Here is an 18185-nt window from a genome sequence, read left to right on the forward strand (position 1 = left end):
GTTTACAGTTGCTGACTTTTGACACAGTAACACCTGTAGTAACCAAATATTATTTCTAAAATTTACTACTCAGACCTTGACGGTTCTTGTACACATGGACTTAGAAAGCAAGCTATTACCTAAGAAATGTCTAGAGCGAGTAGCTTCAGAGAAATCATACTATACAGGCCAAAACCCCCCAACAGCTTCTACTGAAAGTAAAACTAAAGCAGATGAGTTCCAATACTAGAAAATCCTGGGGGGAATTTCCAATCAGAGACATACTGGTTATTTATTTTTTTTAAAAATAAGACTTAGAAGCTCAAGTGTCGGCATTTTTTAGAAGACTACCTATTGATCTTTTGTTGTTCATAAGACAATCAAGCAAATACCAATTTCATTCAAAGAGTTTTCAAAAGTATAGTCTTACCATAGGGTGCCCTTCCAGCTAAAGGGTTTATTAATGGAGTTGGATTGCCACTTCCTTCCCTTCTGTTTCTGTCTGCTAGTGCTGGAAAATCTGAGAGGTCCAGTCCTGTCACATTTTCACTTCCATCTACAATAAAAACAGGTATTTTAAATTCCCTTAAGCTTTTTCACTCTAAGACTTCATTATATGCAAGATAAATGTAGGATATATTTTCTTTCTTCAAGGTGATCTTTTTACTCTCAGTATAATTATTACAAATAACTACAGCCTCTGTGTTATGAGACTAGCCTGAAGAGCATCAAGGTGTCTAGGGTTTGTTTTTAAACAATAGCTAGTCAACAGCATTTAGTTACAAGGTCTACTCATTTTGAATTAAAGACTGCATGTGTAAAATACAGGCTATCAAAATTACAGTACTAGGATAGGTAGCCTGTTTAAAATTTAAGGAGCTACCAAGAACAAATTTGAGAGAATAACCCATATTTGTAGAAGCATCAAGGAAGTCTTTCATCCTTAGATAAGGTAAGATAAAGCTGAAGCAGCTGTGAAGCCAATGCAGTGCAAATTGCATGGGAACATTTTTTGACTAGCAACAGAAAATACTACATAGGCCAAGCCAGAGCTGCAATTCTATAATGATGCCACAAGGCCCCAAGGGATGCCCAAACCCTTCCACTCTGTGATGTCACCAGCACCTCAAGTTCCTTCATATATACAGCCACCTACAGAAACATCAGCATGGACAAACCTGAGGCATTTATGAACAGGGATATTTTCCCCTCTTTAGTTCATTAAATTTAGGTGAAGAAGTAATTGCCAGACAAAAATCACAACTGAAACACCCTGACTGAAGGGACTGCTTTATAAACCAGCTGTTTGAAAGGAGTTTGAGATGTCAGAAAATGCTTTCCCACTGTTCCTACCCTATATAATGTTTTTGTAGAAAAAGGATATTTTTTTCTCTGATCCCCTCTTCAATTCTATAAGCTATTTTGCATTTCTGACTAGATGTAATCTATAGACATGTGATGTACAGCGAGTATTCGAGAGAATTCTTTCCCTTTGTCATTAAAAGTATTTAAATTCACTGTTATGAAGTAGTAACAGTTTCACAGCATGGCTCTTGGAGCAGCATTTCTATGGAACAACTAAAAATTATAACAAAGTTGCACTCCAACAGAAGAAAGCATTTTCAATTAGACTTACTAAAAAAAATAATCTCTGTACTGTATTTTAAGAGCAACACTAATCAGAATAAACTCACCTGTTCCATTAAAAATGTTACTTGATAAGGAGTTATTCATTCCAAATGCCTGATTTCTGTTCATCCCAAATCCAGACATACTGTGAAAAAAATCCAGGAAGTCAAACAAAAGGGTATACATACTTTGTAATTCCCCGTGGAAGCCATTAAGCAGAAAAAAAGCTCAAGACAATTAAGTTATTTTAAGCTTAAGCAACTCCCATTAGCCTAAACTCAGTTTTTAATGATTTTCCTTTATACTTCTGAAAACTCTGAGCAGCAGCAGCAGGCACTGCTCAATCAAGACAACTCGAATGACTTCAAGTTAACTTGGTTTTTTTAATTGCCACTGTGTCTTCAGACATCTGTCAATCAACAACTTATGGCAAACTTGATTTTTACTCAATAATTTAATATAGAAAAATGAAGCAGTAGTAAATGCAATAGTGCAAAGTCAGGCAGCAATCCATTCATTTGCAGGTGTGAAGCTGGATCATGGAAGGGATCAAGTTTGTAATGACTCAGTTGTAAGCTGATCAGTTATGGTGTCCAATCATCATCATGTATATATGGTACTACTATGAGCATAGGGATGGTCTCTGCAACACAAGGACACCAACTATATTAAAGTTTCATATAGTCAGGCAAAAACATTTGAAGACATCTAAATATCATATAGGACAACTATGGTTGGAAAGGCACCCTCCAAATGATCCACTTCCTTCTGTACAAGATGGATATGTTGAGAAGCCCAAAGGTAGGTCCCAGCTGAGTGAAATTCTGAATTTCTGCCCTGTTTGAAATCACAACATGTATTTTTTTCCCCATAACAGGATGGAAGTTGATGTTTTAGCAGTTTCTGTAACTAAAAATGGCAAACGTTCTCCTAGTGGAAATTTTCCCTACAGGGTCTTTTCCCACAGTTACAAATCTGAAGCATTTAATTTCAACTTGAAATAGCCAAAAAAGCTTCATTTTGGATTGAACTATCAAGAAAGGGAACAGCTAGCCAAGACTGGTCCTGTCCTGCCCTGCTTCCTCAAGGTGGTGGGTTTGAAAGATATCCAGATCTTTGATACCTCAACATGTCTGAAGAAACACATTCCTGGTACCATCTGGGAATTCTAGACTAGGTGAGAGCACCAAAAGGATACAACTCTATCTTGAGGGTATATAATTGAGCCTTATGACAGATCACATTTCTCATGCAAGGGTGTTTTTGTTTGTTTCTTTCTTTTTAGATTAGAAATAACCATGTTAAGAGTTGCAGGGATAACTACTGCTATCCTGGTATAGGTTAATAAACTGTGGAATATGAAATTGTCATTGTCCCAGTCGTATTTCCTTCTCAATTTGTAAAAGTTACAGTTTCTTGAAAATGATAAGCAATGCAAACAGTGAAAGATGAGTATTTTCATTCAAATGGCCCTATAGACAGGGATTTTATCATCTACCCTACAGCCGAATGGTATTTAAATGAGTACTTTCTATACATATTTCAATCTCCAAAATCGTTGTCCTCTGCGTGCAGAATTTTTAAGTATATTACCATTTCAACCTTTTGTGATATTCAGGTTTTAAAAAACCTTTAAAATTTAAAATTATCTTTTTATATTACCTTTTTTTAATCTTTGTATCTTTACAAAGGCAAATTCTATGTAATCAGAAGCAAGACACAAAGTCTTCTTCTACTCCAAGAACATACACCACTACTAAAAAAAATCTCTATTGCTGTAACTCATAAAAGCATCTTTAAGTCTGTTTCAGTGTGAAACCACAGAACTACATAGCCTGACCAAGCTTTAGATAGCTGCTGACCTTAGTCCTTTACCCATTTTGTAAAACATTAGATTGGGTTAGAGGTGGCACCTGACTCCCATGAGCTTGTTTGTGCTCCACGTAAGAGTCAGTCTCCTAGGGAAGGCCTGAAGGGAGAAAAAGGACACAACTGGGAGCACACAGATTGTGAGGGTGTGGAATGAAGCCTGGAAAGCAGTCAGCTGTGCAAAGCTGTGACAACACACACTAAATAATTAGAATTGACACACTTTTTACTACAAGTTTATCAGTATGAACTAAGCATAAATACAGCATCAAAACACAGTTAAAGCCTAATGAGTTATGTTAGAATCCTGCCCAGAGTTAGAAAGGGCAGAAGTGATGGAGAAGCTTTAGGCAAATGACCACTAAATTTTTAAACAAATGGCAAACCACTGTCTGTATTATTCCAGAATTTAAAGATGTAAAATTCTAGGTCCCCACTGTGTCTGAATCAGTTAATTATTTTTCCACAGTAACTACTGTGTTTTTAAATCTTGCCACATTTCTTCCCAAACTCACAGATGAATCGTCTTTAAATGGATTCATATACCCAAACATCCAAGATATGTTTCAAAACCAAACTTGGGAACACAAGAGAAACACTACATATTTTAAAGAAGCAACAGTAGAAATTCAGTAGCCAGAAACAGGATTTAGCTTAAAGGCCTCAATAAGCTTGTATGAATATCAAAAGCATCTTCAAAGTTTATTGCCAGGAGACGAGAACAGATGAAGCAGCTTTTGAGCTTTGTTCTAATTCCATTAGATTTCCAGAGCAGCATTTAAACATGTCCGTGACTGTACAGGGACAGTCCAACTAAATAGTCTTACCTGTTCACAGTAAAAGGTTGTCGAGAGGGTTGCTGCTTTGGCATACATATTATGCTTGGAGAACTTCTGTTGGGGCTGCCTAACCCTGAACTGCTCATGCTGTTTGTCCTGCTGGGAATTCCAATGCCCTGACCAACCTGGGAGTGGTTCATCATATTCCTAGGATTCATAGGCAATATCCCCCTGAAAGAGAAAAACCATCCACAGAGATGAATCTCTACAATAGTATTTGGTTACTCATTTAGATTACTAACCTAGGATGGACTCTGAGCTGTTGTAACTTAATTTGTGCTTAGTGTCAATACGGCATGTTTGGATTATTCTCTATAATTAATGTAGTTTTGGATTTCTTCAGAAATACCAGATGACCCATTACATGCTAACCAAGTCCTTGGTCAAGTTTAGATATATATTTAAGTATTATGCATTTGAACTGGTGTTACAGCTCCTTTTTTAGCAAGCACTTCAGACCTACTACCTTCTTAATATTCTTATACAGTGTATGATATTGATACAAAAACTTTAACTGTACATTTACAAGAACAATAAAAAAAAACAGCCTCTTATATTCTGAAGCAGAATTTGCCAGCAATTTGTCTTTTACATAAAAAAAAAAAATCAAATACTGTCTTACAGGAAGTCCTTACTGTTTAACAGTATTATTTCCCTAACACACACAATGGTCAACAGAAACTACTTTTCTTCTTTTTTAATTAAACAGATTGTAAAGTAGTTGAGGCAAAATATGCAGAACATTTAACAAGAGCTCTGCAGAAAGACACAATGCCAGAAATATCGGCTAACAATAAATACCTGCTCGGAGATGGAGGCGTATGAAGTGACATTGTTGGTACCCCTGTTGTTGGCGTTACGTGGCTCGGTAACTGAGTGCCTTGTGATAAGCTGCGATTTAACTGAGGGGTATTGTTGCTCATTCCCCTCATTGGAAGGCCTAGTGCACCTATTGAAAAAAAATTCAGAGGGGTGGAGATATAGAGCAATCAGGAACAAAGTCTTCTCCATCAGGTGTAGATGGAAACAATTTATGCTGACAACCTACAAAAAAGTGTAAAGACTGAAGGAAAGTGCACTGTGAAATCTAAGTCCCTCTTTGCACAGTAGAAGCTCAATTATCTCAAATTTAGCCCCATTTCTGTTAAATATTAGAAAGGCTCTTTAAGGAATTTCTGTGAGCAGCTAGCAAAATTTTGTTTCCTTTGAGATGTACACTGTAGAGAATGGTTCAGTTTTGAGCTTTTTGATAAGGACATGAAAATCTGTAATTATCTCAAAAAAGGCAGCATTTTGAGAAAATTAGTAACTGCACTCAAGAAACATGTTGATTACTTCTGCATAAACTGGTATATATTTGGCCAGTATTTCAAACACAGATCTGTCTTGAACACTGATCTGGTCTTGTTAAAAATTAAGCAAACCTCCAATAAAAAAAGTTATGACTGTTTAGTTAATAATAACATTGTTTTTAGGACAACAAAAGCAACATTTTAGGCTGTAAAGTTTAAGTTGCTTCTATTTGGTAACACAGGTTCAGTGCTCACAATCAAGTTCAATCATTTAAGAAAAGAAAGCAAGCAAAATTTTAACTGCCCTCTATTGGTGTTTACAAATAATCAGATTTTTAACATTATGATCAGAAGTGTTTTCTACACAAAGAGTTGGGTGTGACAGTATAAAGTAAGCACTTCAGTGAGACAAAAAAAGAAATTAACTCAGAAGGGCAAAAGACAACCAGTTGCTACCCTGTCTTAGACTGTCCAAAACCTGTTCCTTGTCATTCTCACATACCTTTTCCACATTTGTTTTCAAACCTAAACAATTCTATGATTCTAAGTTTTGGAATGATGCTCAAAGACAAGAAAAACTCATAGTGCAACACATCAGTAGAAACAAACTTGGCATCTAAAAGTGATGGCTATCAGCAACGGTCTCTATTGCTTCAGCATAAGGCTGCTGAGGTAGACTCACAGAACTTAAATCTTTTATCTTGCAGACCAAATAAAAGACAAATTTCAATGAATGAGCACTCTCCCATGATACATCACCCTTGCAGAACAGGTGAATATGCCAGCGTATAATGTGATTAAATACTAAGAGTGCAACGAACAGACAGCATATGCTCAAGTTATCATCATGGACAAGGTCTACAGAAACATCCCATCATTCAGCTCTCACATTTTAAGAGCTGCTGCCTGTCCATGTCCTTCCCTACAAATTGCAACCCAAGAAGTGTGCAGTAACACACACACTACTTCTTAATCTGAATTAATGGAGGTAAATTTGACTTGCAATAACAAGCCTCCTAAGACTTCATTAAATGTCAATTATATCAAGGTGTTCACTGTAAATATTTTGGCAATTTGCTGCAACAGAATCATTTTGATGAATATAAATATATATTAAAAATATTTCACACTGATTAACAATTACATGAAATTTTAAAAATAAAGTAGTAAATAAAAAAATGTATACACCTCCAAACTAGATACAGCAGACTGAAAAACATGATTTCAATAGGTTAATTTTGTGCAAGCATTTGCTTCAGCAAAGCCAGTTTTATGCTAATGGTTACTTCTTGCTGTTGGCAATCTTTAAACTAGATTCTTTAATGTGTAGGGCTGTTACAGTGAAGCAGAACCATATTCCTGTGCTGGCAAGTAGGGGCAGCTGAAATATTTGCCATAAGAAGGAAAAAAAAAAAAAAGTATCTTTTTTTCCTTGTGCTTCCTTTTTCCACTTTTTTACTTGAAAAAAGAGATCTGCATGGGCTGTATTGGAGGCTGGTCAATGAAGTGGCCAATTTCCTGCCTAATAGTTAAGTTTAGGCTACATTAACAATATAACAGGACATCTTGCTTAATGACTGACAGCTACCAATCTAAAAGCACACAGGCATTATTAGCTTTGTTGTTCCTTGAAGTATTTTAATCATAAGCATTGACTTCAACACGGAAGTTTCTTGCCCTTTTTTCTCAGTATTTGGTAGAAACTGAACCCTGACAGTATTTACTTTCTAGTTTCTAGCCATGCATGTCTCCACGTTAGAGAGATTGTATCTCTAGGCACCATAACCGAATGAACAATAAAGCTGAAAAAGGTTAACCTTAAAAATAAACAACAAGTATCTATGATAAAGAGAATGAACAAACTACTTTGGTATCTTTATTCAGTTGAGGCTGAAAGGTTCAATAGTGCTAGATTGAGGACCCCAAAAGCAAAGAGCCAAATAATGACTCTCAGACTGGCCAGAAATTGTTCATAGAAATCTCAGCAGCATAACCAAATGTCAGTGTATATTACCTGGTCACTCACTGACAGCCACTGAGACAGTAAAAAACAAAAACAAGAACAAAACCACTGTATTTTTAAATTTGAAGAAAGCCAAGAATTTGTGAAGGCCACACATCTAGCAGACAATGCTTTTAGCTTATCCAGATGAAGTCTATACTCTCTAAAGCAGGCTGAACTTTTTTCTTAGAATCCAAGTCAGATGCACTTGGCAAGAAAGTTGCAAACATTCAAAAGTGTATAGTGATAAAAGAGAGATGTTCACAAATCCCTTTTACTTGTGTAACTGTACCTAACTCAGATATTCTGAGCCACTTTCTGCATACATCTCTCGGTTACAAGGAGGTTCAGCTCTCAAGGCTGGCCCTAAAGTTAGCTGGCTAGCAATACACACTGTGCCTGTTACTTTATAGGTCTTCTATTTCAACAGTATACACAAGAGTGTCAGATACAGAAAATAATCTTCAAGGTGTGGGAAAGATAAAACCAGTGGTGCCAGCATGCAATAATCTTACTGGCATAGTTCTTTGCCAAATGCGAGCTGCCAAGCATGTACAGAAGATTTAATTTGCTCCTGTTGAGCATGAAATATCAGTTATAATTTAAGCTATAATTTCCTTCTATTCCTTACATATTTTTCTGACTAGGTTCATTTTGGCCCAGCTCACTTAACTCAGTTTTTACTTCAGAGTCACAGTTACATCACAGACATTCTTTATAGGATTATATTTGGGTATTTAACAGCTATACAGCGTCAATATGACACTCTGCATACTAAACACTGCAAAAATACATATTAAGCAAAGCAAAAATGTCTCTTAAAAAGAAAAAAAAAACCCGAAACACAACTAAGGAGACATACTACTGTTTTTACAATCACCAGAAAAAAAAAAAAAGCCGTATGCACGTTCTCTATCCGAAGAGCATGAAACTGTAACTTGTTTAGCATAAAACAAATCATCAAATAAAAAGAATTCTTACTTTGTTGCCCGTATAAACTTGCCCCAAACTGAGACAGCTGACCTGATGTTGATGGTGATGCCAGCATCTAAAATGCAAGAATAAAAGATTATTAAAGACACAAAGATATTGTGCTTTTTTGCTCTGACAGTTTACAACTGTAAAATTAACAGTATATGACATGTAAAGTCATAAGTTTTTATTGACATGTATAAAACCAGACTTTCTTCTACTGGCGATAAATAGCACAGAGGAAGAAGATAAATGCTTTCAGTTTTAACTCCCTTGTAGCGAAGAGATCCATCTTTACAGAAGGAATAATCAGTTATTTAAATCAGATGTAGGGTTATTTTCCCATGCAAAACATGCATCAGACAAGCAGTGCAATCCCTGCTCAATGTAGTAATATCAAACTTTGCACTTGCTGTTATCAGTTACAGTAGCAAAAGGTGGGAAATGAGTGCTAGGTAACAGGTATATAGAAACAGATACGAACTTCAAATAAGATTCCAATGTTAGAATTATAATGTACTGCCCTAAGAGCTGGTTTGTATACACCATATGAGTAAGTAAGATGTACTAATGTCAGAAATAATTGCTCCTGCTCTATTATGCCCACTTTGGAGACATCACAGTTCATCAAATGTTTCCATTAATCCTTCTTTGTTGACTTTCAGACAGGACATGTTTGCATACTCCAAAAAGAAGGCAACTGCGGTAGGGACATAGTGCCAGATTTCCAGTCATTGTTGTAGGAGGAAAAGAATAAACTAATGATTCTATGATTCCATTCTCCATGCTGCCACAGAAGGCATTCATAAATTTGAGAAAACAGGAAATTTAGGGCGAATATTTGGGGAAAAAGTCCTTTGCAATCCTAAGAAAAGTTAAGCACTGAAACATCCCTCCCTGGATGTTTTTAAAGACCAGATTAGACATTCATCAACATAAGGTATAGCTGATTGTCACTCGGAGCAAGAACAGGTTATTTATTAGTTGACCTAATCCTTCCAGCTCACAATCTTGTATGCTACTCATACTTGGTGACCCATAGGCAAATGTCTGCTTGTTTAGCGCAGTAGTCTGGACTTGGACTGAATTTTACGATAGTTTCAAGGAAAGGAATGCCTGGATTCTTACACCTAATGGGATTTCAAGCTTTTTCAACTTGAGAGTAAAGAATTCAAATCAAAATAACTTTTCCTATAATAAACTTCAAACTGCTTTGTTGACTTGACAGATGCAAAATTCAAACCTTATAAACTGCATCAGCCCTTCCAACCCAAACCATTCCATGATTCTAAGCTAGTTGCCTATAATGGGGCCAAGTCTAGATGGTAGAAATGAGAAAGACGATGTGCAGGATAGACACCAAATACCAAAAGTAACATTCTTGTCTGTAAACCACAAAGTATTTATGATTTTCTGGATACATACAGAACGCCAGAGAAGAGAAATGATAGCAGACAATTATTGTAGACCATCAGAAAAAGTGTGAGTAATATCACCCCAAAATACTACATGCTTATACATATTTTGAACAAAGTACATATATTTGAGAGGAACTACAGCAATTAGCATCCACAGTTGCATATACAACAGGTCTGAAATACTAAGACTTTTTTTCTGCTTCCTGTAGAAAAAAAAAAAACAAACACCCCCCCCCCAAAAAAAAAACAAACAAACCCAAACAGAAAAAACAAACCAAAATAAATAAAAAAAAACACCAAACCTAACATATATGCCAAACTGGACCAAAGTTCTCCTTCCTTAGTGAAGAACTAGCTGTGAACAAAAAGAACACTTCAAATAACTACCAGTGGCTTCAGCTCAGCACTTACATAGCCAAATTCACAAGCCACATCTGCATTAGCAAGTAAGGCAGGCAGAGAGGAATGCATTTGTAAAACAAACAAGTTGGCCCTGAGGGCCTAACATACATACTGTATTTATTTCTAACTAAGCTGTGACTAAGACACCTGATGCCATGGAGTTAGTGAAGAGAACCTGATGCCTGTTAGTGAAGAGAACATATCTGGTGCACTCCTGGAGCACCTCTTCCAACCTGTTTTGATCCAGAAGGAATTGAATTCACTCACACCCAGACTGCTCTACAACATGAACCAAGCATGCTGAAGAACGGACACTTGGGAGACAGGCTTCAAAAGCACATTCCCCACCCAAACTAACAAGCTGATGTTTGTTAAACATTGATAAAACAAGCTGATACAGTAAAAAACATTCAACAAGTTGGAAAACCCCAGAGCATGCTGCAAGGTTTGGCAAACTGTAATTGTATGGAAAAAAAAAAACAAAAAGAGAAAAAGTTCTGAGGCACCTTCAGAAAAAAAAAACAAAACAAAACCAAACCAACCAGACACTGAGATAGAACCAACAGTCAAAAAGCACTAATAGCTTTGGTGGGACAAGTAAGCAAAACTGTTAAGCCAAAAAGAAGATCCCATAAGAACAGCTGCTCAGGGCATTCAAAAATTGCTGTGATGGCATGTGATAGAATCAGCAGAAGATGATACAAACATCAGCATAAAAATCTTTTATTTATGTTAACTTGGATTAAAAAAATAAAAATATCCCAGACCTAAGAGGTACTAGATTACTTGAAAGAGAGGAAAAAGAATCCCACCTCTTCTACACTACTAAGTGATTTTCTACTACTAAGTACTTTAAGCTACAGTTAAAAGGAAAGGCAAATAATAGTTAATGAACACTGCTTACTACAAATTGGATTTTCTTTTGAAATATTGCAAAGTAGGTCACATATACTGTGCCATTTGCTTTCACATTAGAAGTTAATTGCAAAGTGACTTGTAGAGAGACCATTACTGAAAACCGTAATAAAGGCCCAGTATTACATTCAGTAAGTCTAACAAATAGTGTTAAAGTCAAAACATACTTGGACCACAAAAGATAACAACTCACAAGAAGAAGTAAATAAAAATTTCTGTGGATCTGTTCCAGGCCGATTAAATGCATCACTTCTGAAATTCCATGCAGAAGGAATATGCTGTATGGGTATCTCACTTGTTCTCTTCCTAGTTTACTTTGTAATACGCCAAAAAACACTCCCCAGTGTTTTTTGTGTCACAGACAAGTAAGGGGCAGTTTGAATTTTGTCTTTTTATTTCTATTATTATTTCCATATAACTAAGGTTAACAACAAAACTAAATTAGCTAAAACCTCAACCTAGCCTAACATGACCTTTATTTGCATTCACAAAGCCTGGGCAACTATTATAGCCTACTCAAACTTGGTCTACCAGAGGTAATGAAGATTCAAGACACACGGTATCGGTAGTATTAAAAACATTCCTTTGGGCATTCTGCAATCATTATTTTATCTGACTGGACTACTAGCCACACAACACAAAACCTAACAGCTCTCCAGGAGCTGTACCTGCAAGAGTGGCTGGAAATCGCTCTTGAATTTCTTTTAGTCTACAACAGCCGAAGGTCATGATAACCTGAATAAAAACCAAACCAGTCTAACCTTAAGGTGACTAAAGCCTCTTGCTGCTGGCAAGATCATTATTTTAGGAAAAAAATGCCAAGAATTACACCTGTAGCAACCTTTGAAAAACAAAATTTACCAGAAGACTGAAATCACACCAGCAAACAGCATATTCTAGCAGTATGTGTACAATATCAACTTTTTAAAACCAGTAACTAATAATCCTCAATCGAGTCAAGACCTTGTGTAGCATGAAGGGTGCACTTTATTCTGCTAGTGTATGGAAGAACCAATGATCAGTGCTAGCAGACTGAAGAACTAAGTGGATGACAGTCAACTAGGATGTGAACATCATTTTACTCACAAATCTCAAACAGTTCGGATCATGGAAGATTCTGCATCTAAACTCAAACCGATGATCGAAGCAGACGGCCAAATTTTTCTGGACTGGTCCACACCAAAATTCAGTTGCAATGTGCTATCAGGCAACTTCCTATGCCTAGTGACAAATGAGATTTTACTTTAACTACTTTCATTACCTCTTGATGGGTTTACTGCAATTAAGTTCATGTAAGAGTGCCAAGAACCTCAAGGAAACAGCACCAGCAACTGTTTAAACTGTGTAAACCTGACGCAGTTTACACCCCTCTGGGGAGACTGTCAAACACAGGCTGTAGCCTTCCTGCAAGTAGAGGGAGGTAGGGGGAAGAGACCCAGTAGCCTCTCCCAAGCAAAGTCCCAACCTATGGCAAGGAGAGCTGCCTGTCACTGTAACTGGTGTGCTAGCACACCTCGGCATGGTAGCACCAAGAAATCTCAGTAAAGCAACACTTCTGCCAAGGCTATTACATTACGCAGTTATAGCTTAAAGCTACTTCCTTAAACGCAAGGCAAGCCAAAGTGAAAATACATCAGTCCAGCGCTACAAAGTCAACTCCTAAAAGCAAACTGTGTTAGAATAAGCAAGTAAGCCTCTGAGTAATATTTGGCCCAATAAATGATGGGTTTCTCACAGGTGCAAACAGCATCATTTTGTATTTGCACTGCTTTATTTCTGGTATCTGCCATCTGTGCTGCATTATTTAATAATAAAACAGCTGACCCTTAGCCTGAAAAGAAAAAAGTGTTACACTGAGGTAAAAAATAATAAATCAAGCTAGCAAATAACAGACAGAGAAACTGCACAGATTTTTCTTTACTTTGGCAGGTTTTCAGGAGTATTATTAGTCCTCCTCTGGGTGAAAAACTACCTTTTAATACAGTGCTCACAAAATTCCCATGTTAGAAGAAAATATTTCAAATCTCAAAATCAGAGATGAGTGGAGACATTTGAAAGCCTTATTATTGCAGAGGAAAACTGGTTTTGATATAAATCATTTGTGAAATATAAGTCCAAACAATACAGAAAAATAAATGAAATCTTATTCAGACTTTCAGAGTTCACCATTATGGTTGTGATGGTCTGCCACCAGCTGCACTTGTGGTGGTCTGTACCAGTTGCACCAGAAGCACAAGGAGATAGAAATGCACTGTTGTTGTCAGCAGTATCTCAAGATCTTAAAAGGGAAGATGTTGCTACTGAATGACACTATTAACGTAAGGTTAACGCAGCTATTAAAGTAAAACTCTAAAACCAAATTCTCTCTGTGCAGATACATTCAGTTTGATGGTACAGTGTATTAATAAGCCAAAAAGAGTACTGAAAAATCACTGAAAGCTGTCACAAAAAAATGCCATAAGCAATCAAAAACTAGGACAATAAAGGAAATATTTCAATGAAATAACCAGTTGCATATGAAAAACAACTAAAAACCCCCAAGAAAACACCCCGAAACGAAGCAACCAAAGCCACCCACACTCTTGAGCACATAAACCACTAATGTTACAATAAAGCATGTTCAGTGAATTGAGTTATTGTATAAGAAACCATAACCTCCCCCTTCTAGAAAAGGCAGATGATTTTATGTATGGAATTAATCTGGTCCAAAGAACCACTTCAAATGCTAAAGCTGTCACACAGAAACTATTATATGTCGGTGATTTAAATGGAGATGCAGTAAAATACAGCTTTTAGATGAAGTACAGAAACAACATCTGCCACAGTCATTTAGTTTTTCTATTAAAAAAAATTAATCTAAATACAAACTCAATCATAGTGAAAATTATATACTACAGTCATCAATTGCAAAATTAATTTCCGAAAGTGATGTGAAATAACTAAGATACATACTTTCTGCAAACTGTGTGACAGAATACAAAACCCCATTTTTCCCCTCTAGGTAAATTTAGTTTATCATGTATTATTTTATTTGATAAACACATCTGGGCTGCATTTCAGATTCTAAACTTTTTGCTCTTTCTTCACACTTTATTATGAAAATGCAAGCTATAGGTAGAATGGCAACAAGCTCTGAAAGTGTAAATTGCATGAAAACACAAAGACTCCCTCAGTTTGTTTCAAATCTCATCCCTTGCAAGTGCTTCCAGCTGTTTTCATTAATGGCATTGCAAATTTCATTAATTTAAAGTTTGGTTTTGTTTTCTTAAAAAAAAAAAACCAAAACAAAAACCCCATACTACGTACTCACTGAAAGATGCAAAGAATGTTTAATCACACTCTGGAAAGGTAAAAAGCAACTCTTGCTTTGCAACCCACACTTCAAAGAAAAAAGCTTAAGCCATGTGTTTCTCAAAGCAAGCAGAGCAAAGCAACCCACCACTCAGTCAAATCTACAAGTATGTTTACATGCAAAGTAACGCATACTAAAGTATTCATTTGCCATTTATAATTAAAGACATTAGAATCATAGACTGGTTTGTGGAAGGGACCTTATAGATCATCCAATTCCAACCCCCCGACACCTTTCACTAGACCAGGTTGATCAAAGCCCCATCTAACCTGGCCTTCAATATTTCCAGGAACGAGGAATCCACAACTTCTCTCAGCAACCTGTTCCAGAGTCTCACCACCCTCCTAGTGAAGAATTTCTAATATCTTAATCTCCCAGCTGCCAGCTTAAAGCTATTCCCCATTGTCCTGTCACTACAAGCCTTTGTAAAAAGTCCCTCTCCAGATTTCTTATAGGCCCCTTTAGGTACTGGGGGGCTGCTCTAAGGTCTCCCTAGACCCTTCTCCAGGCTGAAGAACCCCAACTCTCTTGGCCTGTCTTCACAGGAGAGGTGCTCTATCCTCCAATCATCTCTGTGGCCTGCTCCGTACTTGCTCAAACAACTCCACATCTCTCCTGTGTTGGGGTCCCAGATGCAGTATTCCAGGTGGTGTGTCACAAGAGCAGAGTAGAGGGGCAGGATCACCTCCCTCGACCTGCTGGTCAAGCTCCTTTTGATGCAGCCCGGTGTACGGCTAAGTTTCTGGGCTGTGAGCACACACTGCTGGGTCATGTTGAGCCTGTCATCAACCAACACCCCCACATCCTTTTCCTCAGGGCTGCTCTCAATCCACTCTCCACACTGATCCATTTTCTTCCCAAAACAAGCCTTACTTTTTTTTTCCTCCACAAACAGATCAAGATCGAAACTATTCAGACTATGACAAGTTACGTTAATGTAAAGTAGCTCAATTCAGCCAGCCAGCAATAGTGTGAATGCTGCAACTGCTCCTGATACAAGAGGGTTCCATGGGAATTCTTAAAATACTTACACATGCAGTATCTGAAGTTAAATTATGACTAAGCTAACAAACTCTCATGCAATGACTCAGGTAAAAGCCAAGCAAGATGCCTTAGGAAACAATATACCATAGTTTTCCTTAGAATCCTAAAAAATAGCATTAGAAAGTAAACAAGCCAGCTGCAACAATGTAGTATTAGGCAACCCTAAAGCCAATGCTGTCTCAATACCGACTAAACCCTTCCACATTTAGTTTAGTCCCAAACTTAGCACGGTTCTGGATTTCTATCTCCGTGCTAAGCCAAGTCTTGTTACAGGGTTTTATCTCTTGTAAAAGTAACACCTCTTTGTAATGCCACATATTTCAAAATACAGTAAGAATTTGCTAAAGGTCTATAAATTACTTTAATGGAAGTTCACAGTAAAACGTTTTAATAACAGGTTCTGACCCCTTCGTTGCATTGCCATCATCATGTCCATTACAAGCCAAACCCACTGATGCCTTCATGTGACTGCCTCATGACAGACAAACACCTGACTGATCCATCACAGACATGCTTCTACTACATCAGGATGGAAGAAGCCTCTGGAAAGCAGGCTCCCAGAACCAACAGGCCATTTCACTGTGTTCAATATCCAAATTTGAGGACCTCCTACACCAGGAAATACAGCACCAGGCAGCTAGATTAATAGTTGCAATGAGCCAAATCTAATCTGCAGGCTACATCTTACTTGTCCCAGTTGTTAAAATACATTTGACTTCATAAGAAACCCATTTTGAAAGAACTAAGCTGCAAAACAGCATCAGGTCTCAACTGAGAAAGTCCAGATAAGTTACAACAGTAAGATGGTTCAGAGAAGAGAATATGCTCAGCAAACCAACCCATTAGAAGTGAAAATCAAAGATTCATTATTATGTTACAGCAAGCACTTTTTTATCCGCTGAGCAATTGAGAAAGTGAACAACAAAGCACTGGACCAAGAAATGGAAACAGCATTCACTGAAAAAGGTCTCCTAACTTTCTGCATAATTTGAGCAGATTTTCACTAAGAAGCATGTCTTTCTATTGTCAGACTTAGAACTGCAGTTCAGAACAACAGAAGATGCCCCAGTGCTCTGCTCTCGTGTAGGCATCTTCAATGGATTGGGCTTGACTCGTCAAACCTTGTAGAGCACTTGTATTCTTATACATGAGAAATCAAATAATTTCAGACTGAATAGGTCCCATCTTTTCTCAAAGCTTACTGTAATTTTTCCCCGCCCCTCATCTGAAGACAAGAGATTCAAAAGTATATGAAAGCTTTGATATACTGATTTCTACCATTGTCACTCTATCCAAATAAAAATACGTGTAGTCTTGCCCTCAAAATGATTTTGCTGAGTGCACAAACAGCACAAAATTGCCACAAATAAGCTCTGTAATTATTTTGTTGGCATACTGTGCATCTTGTTGTCAATTTAAGTTATAGGACTACACTTGTTTCAAGCCAAATCTTAAACTATTTTCTTACACTGTTCTATTCTCTGCAAGTTCTATAAAATATCTCATTTCTTTGCCAAAGGATTATTGACCTGGTTATCACACACAGATCCTAAGTGCAGCAGAATTCATAGACAGCATTCATGGATATAGTCTGTTCCACTTCCCTACTTAGCACAGCAAGGCTTGTGATGACTCAAGGCAAAGCCACTCATTTAGTAAAAAGGAAGCATTAGACGGCTTGAGCAAGATCTACTCTCATCTAAGGAACCATAATTTTGTGCCTAAAACAACAGACCCAAACAGCATCCGTATTTGGAAGCACTTGTGCACATGAGTAACATGCAACTTTTCCATTTCATTTACCATTATCAGTCCTGACTGTCTAGAACTGCATTCCCTAGTGAAAAAAAAGAGAAGTTAAAGAAAGCTTTTAGTTTTTAGCTACACTGAGGCTCTGAAGTAAAAATAACACGTCCTAAACTATTTGCTGCAACTTTTTTCCACTTGTAAAAAGTCTTTAAAATTAAGACAGGACCTGAGCAGCCTTAGTTGACTTCACATTTGTGTAAAGGAAATTCTTTTAAAATCCAAGTTAGCCAAAGCAACAAGTCACAAGAATACCACACCAGTAAGTGCTATGAAAGTTGTTTATTAAAAGGCCTGATTTTTTTTTCCCCCACGTCTTTATTTTAGATAGGTTCTTAATTCTTTTTTCATTTTGTGAGGGAAGAATTATTTCCTAATACAATTTGAAAAATAGTAAAACCTCCACCTTTGGTATTAAAACAAGGTTGAAAGCTGAAAAGATCCCAACCCAGGCAAAAACTGCGTGCAAGTCACCACTGTTATCACATCTGAAGACAAGGAGAGAAATTCTATAAAGTGAAAAATAGGCTCTGAAGTTTATACAGAATATGGTTGCATTAACAGTCCTTACTCTAAGTTTAAGCAAGATTTCACCATTCTGTATGTTCCTCTGCTTGGAGTATACATACACATTCATAGCAACAATTCCTTGGAAAATAGCAACTT

At 37.1% G+C, this 18185-nt stretch overlaps 1 protein-coding gene across 7 annotated transcripts in view; it reads right to left on the reverse strand.

Annotated features, from left to right (window-relative positions):
* CNOT2 (CCR4-NOT transcription complex subunit 2) overlaps positions 1-18185 on the reverse strand; it is a 91372-nt gene that overhangs the window by 17385 nt on the left and 55802 nt on the right. For 4 of the 7 annotated variants that reach the window (XM_057429551.1, XM_057429550.1, XM_057429553.1 and 1 more), the window contains 5 exons: positions 8592-8658; positions 5118-5265; positions 4305-4487; positions 1674-1753; positions 410-535 (listed from right to left, as the gene is read on the reverse strand). In XM_057429551.1, the coding sequence (XP_057285534.1) occupies positions 410-535; positions 1674-1753; positions 4305-4487; positions 5118-5265; positions 8592-8658 (604 nt within the window). Of the gene's footprint in view, positions 1-409; positions 536-1673; positions 1754-4304; positions 4488-5117; positions 5266-8591; positions 8659-17516; positions 17551-18185 lie in introns of all 7 variants that reach the window. The other 3 variants (XM_057429554.1, XM_057429556.1, XM_057429555.1) reach the window with 3 other exon arrangements.

This window comes from Pezoporus wallicus, unplaced genomic scaffold (genome assembly GCF_028554395.1).
Source record: "Pezoporus wallicus isolate ANWC-B61680 ecotype Strahan unplaced genomic scaffold, APGP_CSIRO_Pwel_v1 contig_5069, whole genome shotgun sequence".
Lineage (NCBI taxonomy): Eukaryota > Metazoa > Chordata > Aves > Psittaciformes > Psittacidae > Pezoporus > Pezoporus wallicus.